At 39.5% G+C, this 12,601-nt stretch overlaps 1 protein-coding gene across 13 annotated transcripts in view; it reads left to right on the forward strand.

Annotated features, from left to right (window-relative positions):
* Positions 1 to 12,601, forward strand: part of SPAG9 (sperm associated antigen 9) — a 134,027-nt gene that overhangs the window by 64,024 nt on the left and 57,402 nt on the right. For all 13 annotated transcript variants that reach the window (XM_043584048.1, XM_043584050.1, XM_043584045.1 and 10 more), the window contains one exon: positions 2,256 to 2,406. In XM_043584048.1, the coding sequence (XP_043439983.1) occupies positions 2,256 to 2,406 (151 nt within the window). The remainder of the gene's footprint in view (positions 1 to 2,255; positions 2,407 to 12,601) is intronic.

Genomic DNA, 12,601 nt, shown 5'->3' on the forward strand with positions numbered 1-12,601 from the left:
GGATTATAGGCTTAGTTAACAGGAGGGGAAAAGCAAAACTTGGATCTATAGCAGGCTCCTTCCTCCAGTTGGTTTATACTGTTACAGTACTTGATATGTGTGAAAATGAAGTGCTGTCATTCGTATAGGAAGAGAAGTCTAACGCCTGGCCTGTGTTTTGATTTCTGTTAGTGTGATGGATTTGCATGAAGTCTGTCTTCCTGGGTGGGTTAGAGAACTTTCCATTGAACTGATTAAATTCACACCTTTTTGCTTAAGTTATTAAGATATGTTAAAAAATAAGTGAGTGGGGCGCCTGGATGGCTTAGTCGGTTAAGCGTCCGACTTTGGCTCAGGTCACGATCTCATAGTTCTTGAGTTCGAGCCCCACATCAGGTTCTGTGGTGACAGCTCAGAGCCTGGAGCTTGCTTTGGATTCTGTGTCTCGCTCTCTCTCTGTCCCTTCCCCGCTCGTGCTCTGTCTCTCTCTGTCTCTCTCTCTCAAAAATAAATAAACATTAACAACAACAACAACAACAAAAAAGTCATCTATCTAAGTAGCACTTAGACCCTCAGATTTTTGGTTCCCAAAATATATTCTTCCCAAATTGAGGGATAAACATCAGGTTCACAACTTTTTATTTTGTCAGGTATGGACATTAAAACAAAATTTGCTTTCTAAACATTGTCACCATCGTTTGATGAAAAGGGATTTTAAAATCAAGGAAGCAGAAAAGATGTAGAAAAAATCCATCATTCTCAGGAAGGACCAGGTTCTATGATATAGGGAAATGTATATGTGTATAATATGGCCTATGTTATCCAATAAGGATATTATAAATAATGTCTCTTTTCACTACAGACTTATATAAAAACTTTACTGCTGAGGCAGCAGTAGGGAATAACTGGTCTAAACAGAATAGCTGAGTAGTTAATTTAGTTTTTGTCGTTTGGATGTTCTGGAAGCTCATAGATTGTTTATAAACAAATTTGTTTTAAAATCTAGCCTTTTATTGTCCTCCCTACCTGCATTTGAATTTTCCCCAATCAAATGAGAAGAGTATTCCACATGTAAAGAAATGATCAATAAGTAATAGAGAAAAGTCCTGTTTCACTTCCTGGTGCACACACCTTTGACAAAATGCAGTCTCTCAATCCTTTTCCTTCATCCAGTCTTTAAGAAGGTGTTCTGGCAGTTTTACTAATCCTTTGATTGTAGTTTGGAATGGAAGAGCATATATCCTTTGTGTTAAGTGAGGGCACATTTCAAGTGGCTTAAGTTTCTTGGTATAAAAATGAGCTTAGAGAATAACTTAGCAAAACGGAGTATTTTCCCGCTTTTATTTACAGCCTTAGTGTTTCTATTCTAATTTACATTCTTACCAGTAGAGGTATGAGTTCCAGGAGGCCCCAAACTTTTAGTGTCTCCTTTCTTGCCAGTTTCCTCTCTTGTGAGTTAATGACCCAGGACGACCTCTTCCTAGGCTGGTTTCCACCCTATAAAAAGTCCTTTGATTTGTAATCTGCTATGCCTCACCAAAGGATGTGTTTCTAGTTGAAATTCTATTCTTATTAAAATTGTAACTCTTGTTCATTGAAATTTCCCACAAAGCACTGGAAACTCTACAGTCTTTTATAGAATTTTTTGGCCTCCTTGTTTGGAAAAACTGACAATGGTTTTCTCATAAGTACCGTGATCGAAAGGAATGCATATACTGGTTCTGTAGAAAAATACCGCTTTCCTGCTGTTAAGGATTAAAGCTCTCTTGAGTTCTTTTTATCAATTAATTGGTAGTCCTGGTTTAGATTATACACAGATTTTCCTCTAGGCAGAAAAGATGTACCCTGAAGAAGCTTGGGTAAGCATCTAGGTATGGGTTTGAGGATTTGGGAAGTCTAGAAGCAAGGCTTGTACTTCCTTCCAAAGGAGGAGGTTGCCAGTTTCCCGATGGCTAATGTAAGCGGGAATGAAAATTTAGTAGCTTTTGTTGCTATGAAACCAGACCACTGACTGCTTCCCCGGGGAAGGAACTCATCAGTAACTTAGAAGGTTTCTTAAACTATTAGTTATTACTTTTCTTAATTAATTTCTTGGGGCTAATTTGAACTTCTGAGACTGTCCTTTCTCTTTGGTAAGTCTACTTACTTGTTTAGATAGGCAGACAGTATTTTTTAAGAGTTATTATTCTAAACCAGTGACAGCCCAGGCTTATTACTTATAGTCATGATAATTAAAAAATGAATGAATGCTTAATTTTTTCTCCCCTCTTCAATAGAAAAGAACGTCCTATATCATTAGGGATTTTCCCATTACCTGCTGGAGACGGATTGCTTACACCAGATACTCAGAAAGGCGGAGAGACCCCTGGATCAGAGCAATGGAAATTTCAGGATTTAAGTCAACCACGTTCTCATGCCAGCCTGAAGGTAAGCTTAATTTTGATGAAATCTTAATTTACATTGTGATGAAGTTTTGGGGTCATGGTTGGGGGGTGATCCAGAGCCGACAGCCAAGAAAAAATTCTTGAAGACGTCTTTGGTGCAAAAAGGTGATTTTATTATAGCATGGGGGCAGGACCTGTGCGCCGGAAGAGCTGCATTGGGGTTGTGGTGGGTAACCCATTACATACCCTCAGGTTGGGAGGGGGTCAGGGATAGAGCAAGTCGCGCAGGAATTTTGGAAGCAAGGTTTCCAGGACCTTGAGGGGCTAGCTGTTGCTAAGGAAACACCATATATTAATGTTTAGTAAAACCTCAGTCTTGAGACCCTTCAGATGTATATTGGGGGCCATAAGCTTGGAGTATGTTTGCCAGCATGTATCTTGGGGGAGTTGGGATAAAGGACGTTTCCAAAGGAATTTTTGTATGTTAAAGTAGACTTACAGGTTCCTGAGAGGGGCGTCAGGATAATGTTAAGCCAGGATTCTCTTTTGCCCCTAGCAAAGTGTTATTGTCATCCAGGCTCCTCCTAGAGGGAGATTATTCTGCCCATTTCAAGGACTTGTCAGTGGCCTGTAGGCAGTAAGGGAGTTTAATTTTTCATTTGCCTTAGTTTCCCACATCACCATGGCAAGCACTTAAACCCCTTTCCTTTGTTCTTGGGCAACCAGGAGCATCCGAGGAATATCACACATATTCCACCTGGTGGGGGGAGGGGGGCAGTCAGGGGCAGGCAGGGGCAGGGAACTGTTAGCCTGTACTTTGCCCTTAGCTTGCCCTGGGCTCCCTCAACACATTGTATAAACTTTCTAATCCAAGTTAGAAGTGCTAGACAGCTGAAACATAGTAAAATGAAAGTTTGTATGCATTTTAGCTTGTAAAACTAATGCCTTTGTTTTAAATTAGCAATGAGTTCTTCCCAAAGAGTTAGTATTTTACTGTTCCTTTCAGGTTATATAGGAAAACAAAGTCAAGCATTGTTATATCTTGATTAGTATACTAATGACACTAATAACCAAAATTTCCATTTGATTTAGGCTATTTTGATTTTTATTTGATCATATAAATTTTAGATGGGGTGACTAGTGAGTGTAATGTTTTTTAGAAATGAAAATCATTGGTGCTTGAAATCCTTGGTTCACTGTTGGAAGCTTCACAATTTAGTAGGGCTTCACTTTTTTTTTTTTTTTTTTTAATGTTTATTTATTTTTGAGAGAGAGAAAGAGCATGAACAGGGGAGGAGCAGAGAGATAGGGAGACAGAGAATCAGAAGCAAGCTCCAGGCTCTGAGCTGTTAGCACAGAGCCTGATGCAAGGCTGGAACTCACGGACCACGAGATCATGACCTGACTCGAAGTCAGACACTTAACCGACTGAGCCACCCAGGCGCGCCTTCACTTTTTTTTCTAAACATGTTTTTTTCCCCTCAAAATCCTTCATAAAGCAATATTCAAAAGTGCATTGTGTTTAGCTAAAAGGCCTTGTGGTTAGTTATTATAGATTATATTCTTTTTTTTTTTTTTAATTTTTTTTTTAAGTTTATTTATTTTTGAGACAGAGAGAGACAGAGCATGAACGGGGGAGGGGCAGAGAGAGAGGGAGACACAGAATCGGAAGCAGGCTCCAGGCTCTGGGCCATCAGCCCAGAGCCCGACGCGGGGCTCGAACTCACGGACCGCGAGATCGTGACCTGAGCTGAAGTCGGATGCTTAACCGACTGAGCCACCCAGGCGCCCCATTATAGATTATATTCTTGACCAAGAACATATCAAATAAATTATAATTAATAATAAACTCTAAGAGGGGAGATATACTAATAGTTAAAAAATATATGAAGTTATATTTTGTACCTTACAAAGTGATATATTTTATAAAAATATGTATTTTTTATATATATATATATATAATTTTTTTAATGTTTATTTTTGAGAGAGAGAGAGAGCACCCAAGTAAACGGGAGGGGCAGAGAGAGAGAGGGAGACACAGAATTTGAACAGACTCCAGGCTCTGAGCTGTCAGCACAGAGCCTGATGTGGGGTTCAGACTCACAAACTGTGAGATCATGGCCTGGGTTGAAGTCAAACCCTTAACTGACTGAGCCACTCTGGCGTCCCTGGGTTATATATTTTTTATGTTTATTTATTTATTTTGAGAGAGAGAGAAAGAGAAGGAGAAACCCAAGCAGTCTGTTCTAGCAGTACAGAGCCCGATGTGGGGCTCAAACTCACAAATCATGACCTCATGAGATTATGACCTGAACTGAAATCAAGAATCGGACATTTAACCAACTGAGCTGCCCAGGCATCCCCTGCGAATATTGATTCTAAAAGAACCTTGTTCTATTATAAAATCTACTCTATAATAAAACAGATAGGCTACCTACAATGAATACAAATAAATTTCTTACATCTTATCTCCTTTTCTTTCTTTTTTTTCCCCCTCCAAAGTACTTATCATGGTCTAAGTGCTTTAAAGGTAACTCTGATACTTTTAAAATACTAAGCCATTTACTTATTTAGTATATTTCCCTCCACTTAAAATCCATGTGGTTTACTTACTACTGTATCTTTAGCATTTAGAAAAGTGCCTAGCACATAGTGCCCACTCAGAATGTGTTTGTTAAGTGAATTATTTGTTTTAGATGTTAGGAAGACTTTTTTTGGATAATATAAATGGTCTGTCAGCTCCAGTAAGTGGAGGTTTTGTGTTTTTTGTATTTTGTGTGGTTTGTTTTTTGGTTTTTGTAGGGGCATTTAGAATCATTCCATTGATCTTTGAAATGTGCTCGAAACAGTAAGCAATCAATAAATATTTGATAGCTTTTCTCCCACTGAAAAGTATTTTTAACAGTAAGACTGACTTCACCCTTTCCCCTTCTCTCTTCCGTATCGTTCAATTTATTAGAATCTAACCATGCATGTGCTCGGTAGCAGTCCACATCGATGCCTCTAGGAGACTCTCTAATTCTTCACTGCTACTCCACTCTAGCTTTTTTAAAGCATGCCTGTAGGTTTAATAGATCTTCCAGAACACCTCTCCCTCAATACACCTACTTACCGTGTCCCTTTCCCAAAACAAAATTAAGTAGGAGGGATACTTTTAGTACATCAAAAATATATACCATATGGTAACTATATTTTACTTATATTCCAAAAAGGAACCTTAAAGAGATGATGATTGTAATTCTCTTATTTATTTAATCCAGCAACATGCTGTGCCAGAACTTCACTGACAAGTTATAAACTGATTAACAGATTATTAATATGGACTTAAACCTGGGAGGGTTTTTTTTGTATCCTTCTTAGAGATACTAAGGCAAGTATTTCCCGTAGAGTTTCTAGAATAAAATCCTATCTCTTTCTACTCAGGACACAGAGCCACTAAATGATATAAAGGTCTCAACTAATAATTTCCAGGAGTGAAGTGGTACATTACAAAATAACAAAAGTCTAGTTTCTAAAGTTTGTCTAATAATTAGAACATACTTTGTTATTTACCTAGGCCCTTGTCATAAGCCAGACGGCTTTCTCTAACTTTACAAAAGGCTAGGAGTTGGGTTGAGGAGTTCAGAATTTTTTTTAACATTTATTTATTACTGAGAGACAGAGACAGAGCCTGAGCATGGGAGGGGCAGAGAGAGGGGGAGTAGGCTCCAGGCTCTGAGCTGTCAGCACAGAGCCTGACGCGGGGATCGAACTCACAAACCGTGAGATCATGACCTGAGCTGGAGTCGGACGCTTAACCGACTGAGCCACCTGGGTTTAGGAGTTTTAATTATGGACCACTGGTCTTGGTGTCCGTGTATGACAAGAAGTGGGCTAGGCTATCTCTGATTTAAAGTTTTCTACAACTTTCATTTCTCTGAGAACTTTGGGGATGACCTAGCTGGATTTAGGGTATGCTCTGCCATTGTGAACAAGAAATTGAAGGTGAGAATTCTAATTAATATTAATTTTACTAAACACAGTTTTCTCTGAAGTAACGTTAAGGTAAAAGTGTTCTGTGAGAAAACCACATGATGGGTTATAACCAAGGAACATATAGGTTCCTATAGGAAGCTTCGTGGCAGAAGAATGGCAGTACGGGGGGGTTGCCAATGATTCTAACATTACCGACCTTCTTTGTTGCTGTATTGCACAGTTCGTACCGCCAGAGAATTGTAGTCAATAAGGTTGTATCTTCAGAGGCGCTTGCGTTGCTCAGTCAGTTAAGCGGCCCACTTGGGCTCAGGTCGTGATCTCACGGTTCATGGGTTTGAGCCCTGCGTCGGGCTCTGTGCTGACAGTGCAGAGCCTGCTTGGGATCCTCTCTCTCCACCCCTCCCCTGCTTGTGCTCACGTGCATGGTCTCTCAAAGTAAATAAATAAACTCAAAAACAATAAGGTTGTATCCTCAGGTACTAGAAGATCTTTCAGGAATGATGCATCCAGAAAAATGTTTACGTTGCCCTTAAAAAGTGTTTGTACATGTTATTCCTTCATGTATTGTATTCTTGTAGGAGAGATTAACAAATAAATGAAGTAACAGATTTCAAGTATTGTGATTTACTGCCTTGTGTGTGTGATATACTGTTTTGAGAAAGCAAGGTGTAAGGGGCTAAAGAGTAATTAGTGGGGAAGGGTGTTTACTTAGGAAGGCCTCTTGGAGGAGGTGATTTGCATCCTGACAAGAGGGATGTACAGGTGTACAGAACAGTCTAGAGGAATACATGTTTCAGGATGACCAAATAGCATCTGTAAAGGCTCTGAGGCAGGGACAAACTGGCATGTTTGAGGAATGGTTTTCACTTCTCTTCTCTGAGACTTTTTGTTTTAACTACTGTGTTGACTTAACCCTTTTGTAAGGGTTACCCAGAACATCCATCTTTATAAATATAAGGGGAAATTCTCATTCCCACCCTACCTTGTAGCAGCATTGACATACTCAAATACTTTGAACTTCTTGAAATGCTTTCTTCCCTTTGCTTCCAGAACACCCCCTCCCCTGGTGGCTCCTGGATCTCTAAGTGTTGGAGTTCCCCAGAGCTTAAAGCTCAGCCCTCCTCTCTACATAATCTGGGTAGCTCAAGCCCCATGTCTGTAAATGCCTTCCACATGTCTGTTCTCAGATTTGAATCTCCGGCCCTCAAGCCTTTCCTGAACTGCTGCATCCAGTTGCTTTCTTTTATAATTTTCCCACATATATATTTCTGTCCTGCTTAGGTTACTCCCAGTAGAAATAGCCTTCTTTGAAGGCCAATCAAAATGCCACAGTTTATGCAAAGCCTCACCTGACACCCTGTTCATGACCCTCAGATCTAGTTTAGAGATCAGTTCAAGGCAGAAGTTTATATTGCATCATTAACAGACATTTCTTACTGGAAGTGCTTCTAGTGAAATAGGTCAAAAGCAACTTGTGTTGAATCACCTAAGCTGTTCTGCTAAAAATGTATTATAGGGGCACCTGGGTGGCTTAGCTGGTTCAGCGTTGGGCTCTTGGTTTCAGCTCAAGTCATGATCTCACAGTTCAAGGATTCAAGCCCCGAGTCGGACTCTGTGCTGATAGCACAGAGCCTGCTTGAGATTCCCTCTGTCTCCTTCTCTTTCTGACCTCCCCCTGCGCTCATGCATGCTCTCTTTCTCTTTCAAAATAAATGAACTTAAATAAATAGGTAAGTAAGTAAATGAAGTATTGTTAAAGTGCTAAGTCTGGGAATGGGCAAAAAATGTTACGGTAGGGTTGTTCATCCAACTGAATTATATTCACCAACAAGCTGCAAAGAAAGAAGGCTTGGAGAACAAAAGACCAAGAATAACCCAAGACAGTCCTGAAGAAGAACAATAAAAACACTAACCTGCCCTACTAGATATCAAGACTTACTATAAAGCTGTAATTATTTATATTTTGTAGTATTGCATCATCTGCCCTTCCTGTGTCCTTTCTGCACAATTTAGTGCTAAAGCTGGTAGTTAGGGCAGAGCAGTATGAAGCACCATAGGGTGAAGTGGGGTGGGGGTTGGGCAGGTATGTAACCCACACAAGCTTGGGAGTATATCATGAGGGAATAACCTAGTGGAGAGAGGTGCCAGGGCCCTGGCAGCATGAAGGACATCCATGCAAAGGGGCAGTCTGGCTTTGGGTGTCAGATCTTAAACAGGGTGACAAAGACCTCCCCAAGAAAGACACCCTAGGCATAGGGTGTGAGAGCCTGAGCAGGTGAGGAAGGCAGCATCCACATAGAGTGGGGATGGGGGAAATCTGGACTGGAGACTCAGAAGATGTATGTGGAGAGAAGGACACTGGCTGGAAGTGGCAAGAAAGAGAGACCTCGAAAGATTGTGGCCCTGGAAGTCAAAGGATGAGAGGGCTTTAGAATGGAAGCAGTCGTTAGCAGGCTCAGCTGGTGTGGAGACGTCATGTAGGATGAAGATCGAATTTGTAGGTGTAGGTTTGAGCAGTTTGAGTTGCAGAGCCAGTAACAGGAGTGAATGTTGAAGTCAAGAAAAGAGGAACAAGAAAGTGTCAAGGACTCAAAACAGGTAGTTGTAATGGGAAGAGGGAAAAGGACAACATGAGTTGCCTGAGCAGTGGAGGGGGTGGGAGGGAAGGTACTCTTAGTATGGGAGGGACCTTGTTGCTTGTGTACTTAGAAGGGTCCAGTAGAAAAAGAAATTGAAAACAAAGGAGTGAAGGAAGATCATTGATTTATCAGAATCCTGGAGGAAGGGCGGAGGCGAAGCGTTCACATATCCTGGCTATAATTAAAATCTACTTTGATGGGACACCCCAGTTTTTCCTAGTCCTTTGCTATTATAAACAATGCTGTAGTGAATAACCTTACACATAATTTTATGCTTGTATTTATGATTCCTGTAAGTGGGATTGCTGGATCAAAACATACATTTAAAATTTTGATAGACATTGCCAAACTGCCTGCCAAGAGCCCTTTGTCCTCTCACTGGTGATGTATTGTACGAGTTCTTTACTGTTGGACACATTTCGAGTTCAGACATCCCTTCCTTACGCACAGCTATGGAAAGAGAGAGAATGAGGTATTTAAAGAATCCTGTACTGTACATAATGTTTTCATGCTGTTTTCTAGCATATACTCCCCCCCACCAAATATCTTTTTCTTCAAAGAGTATCCCAGGTTGGTGATTGTTAGTGGAATATGACGTTTAGAATTGAGAAAAACAATTTAAAATAAAAAGCAATTGGAGGGGGACCTACTTGTCAAAAGTTTAAGAGTTCTTTTAAAACCATATGACTTGAAATACTTTTGGACTGCTGTGAAAAGCTCTTGTTAGCAGGGTTTGGTATGTGAAGCCAGCCAGTGGTCAGTGTGTGGCTGCATTCTTCAGGGGATGTGCTTAGCATACAGAACAGGAAATGGTAACAGAGCCAGCATTCTTGTGCAGAAGAATCTTCCATCCTCCTCCATTTGTGGTTGACCATTTAGTTCCTATTTCTTCACTTTTTCCAAACTTGAATTTGTATAGTAGTTGAACCTTATCCTGTAATCTTTTGTGATTAAAGATTCCTACTATAAAATGTGTGTAGTTAAAAATATCTAAACAGTTAAAGGGCTCAGTTTTTTTTTAGCTTCTCATTTTGAAATATTTTAGACTTTCAGAAAAATTGCTAAAGCAGCACAGAATTCCTGGTTACCCATCACCCATCATCAAGTGTTAACTAACCATAGTATATACAATTATTAAAACAGACAGTTGACATGGGTACAATATCATTAGCTAAACTGTAGACTTATATTAGGATTTTGCCAGTTTTTCCACTACTGTCTTCTGGTTCAGGATCCAGTCCAGCATCCCACCTTGCACTGAGTTAAGTGTCCCCAGTCTCTTCCAACATGTGACAGTTCCTCAGTCTTGACCTTGAGGCGTGAAGAGTATTGGTTAATTATATTGTAAAATGTCCCACCGTTTGAGCTTCTCTGGTGATTTTTTTCGTGATTAGATTGAGGTTATATGTTTTGACAAGAATGCCGCAGAAGCAGTGTGCCTTAGTGGTGACTACTAACTTAGATTGCTTGGTGTAGCTGCTGTGTGTTGGCTTTCTCCACCGTCGTTGCTGTTTTTCCCTTTATAGTTCATAAGTGTCTTGGGGGATCTCCTCGGAGACTGTGCAAATATCCCGTTTCTCTTCAAACTTTCAGCTACTTATTTTAGTATCCGTCACTGGATCTTACAGTCATTACTGTAGTGATCCAATGCTTATTTTCTGTTTTCTTCATCCATTCTACATTAACTTTAATTCTTCTGTGAGGGTGAGCCCCTTCCTCCCTTCTGCCTGCCTGCCTGCCTGCCTTCCTTCCTTCCTTCCTTCCTTCTTTCCTTCCTTCCTTGTTTGAACTCACGGATATTTATTTTATTCTGTGGGTTATCTAGTGCTATCATTTATTTTGTTGCTCAAATTGTTACAGCTTTGGAATTGGGGAGCTTTTTCCAGGCTGACTTATGTATCTTTCACTTCCTTTCTGGCACCAGCAGATGCCCCCCACTCTTTTATTTTTCTGTGTCCCCTCACTACAGTTCACTGCTGCTCAGGGATTGAATGTGCTTGTTGATTGAAACGTGATTGCCTGTAGCATTTCTTTGATGCTTATGTTGTGTTTTCCCATTTGTTTACACTATATATTACCTCCTTTTGGATTTTTGTATTAGTGTTTAGAATAGGGTAAAATAAAGTACAATTTTAAGAAAAATGGATTATATGTTGTAATATTTCATGATTTTGCTTGTGACAAAGGATAAGGAATTTCTTCTGTAACTTCATTTATTGTATATAAGCTTTTTTCCTCACATATATCCTTATATGATAAGTTCAGGAACCAGCCACAGCTGATGGTTGGGGTTCGAAGAGAATAAAAGATGGAAAATTTACTGCTTTTAATCTTCAGTACTTTCTCCCTATTTATTTATTTATTTATTTGTTTGTTTGTATGTATGTATGTATGTATGTATGTATGTATGTTCATCCATTCCTTCGTCTTTACTGAGGTACAACTGACAAAATTGTAAGGTATATACGTTCTCCCCCTTTAAAATCTTGCTTGGAGAGGGGCGCCTGGGTGGCTCAGTTGGTTAAGTGACTGACTTCGGCTTAGGTCATCATCTCACGGTTCGTGGGTTCTAGCCCCGCATCAGGCCTGGAGCCTGCTTCGGATTCTGTGTCTCCTTCTTTCTCTGTCCTTTGCCAGCATGTGCTCTATCTCACTCTGTCTCTCAACAATGAATAGATGTAAAAAAATAAATAAATAAAATCTTGCTTGAGAAGGGAAAATGGAAATCAGTTCCTTCTTAGTGGGTGTTTGAAGTGAGATTTTTTTTCTTTTTGACATATTTACCAGGTAGTGTGTTGACCAAGGTGCTAATGTATGTTGAGAATGAAAATTGGTAAAAATATAAATAATACCATTTGAAAATTATGGTTTTTTAAAGCTTGCATCAAAGATGGCTTCTTTTGAAGTAATTGGCACATAAGTATTTATTATATTCTTATTGATATTTAATGTTTAGACAAGCTTTTAGAATAAGAAAAATAACTAATAATTTCATGTTGAAAACCCAGTACTTTGCTTTTTGTGTTAAAAAGTATTTATTGGGTGCCTGGGTGGCTCAGTTGGTTAAGTGTGCGAACTCGGCTCAGGTCATGATCTCACGGTTCGTGGATTTGAGCCCCACGTCAGGCTCTGTGCTGGCAGAGCTCAGAGCCTGGAGCCTGCTTCAGTTTCTGTCTCTGTCTCTGTCTCTGTCTCTCTCTCTCAAAAATAAATAAATATTAAAATTAAAAAAAAAAGTATTTATTTAGTACCCACTATACCAGATACTAGAAATATTATTAAGGTGCTCTCTGTGTCCAAATATTTTATAAAACGGGATTCATAATTTTTAAATATTAACTCAATTTCCCAATTTTAAATAATATTGATGAATCTAGACTAAAGTTTCTCCAAGCCTAAATTCCCTACTTTTCTGTAGTCATTGTGAATCGTTGGTATATCTGTCCTTAGACCTTTTTTTTTATATATGCACGTAGATAATACATACTTATAATATCTTTGTAAGATAAATGGCTATATACTCCTAAGTATTTTCCTGTAGTTTGCTGTTTGTTTTTTATTAAAAAATGTGTGTTCACAGTTTTTCCATTTTGATAGAGAGCCACCCAAAGCCACCCCCACCCC

The sequence above is a fragment of the Prionailurus bengalensis genome, chromosome E1, assembly GCF_016509475.1.
Source record: "Prionailurus bengalensis isolate Pbe53 chromosome E1, Fcat_Pben_1.1_paternal_pri, whole genome shotgun sequence".
Classification (NCBI taxonomy): domain Eukaryota; kingdom Metazoa; phylum Chordata; class Mammalia; order Carnivora; family Felidae; genus Prionailurus; species Prionailurus bengalensis.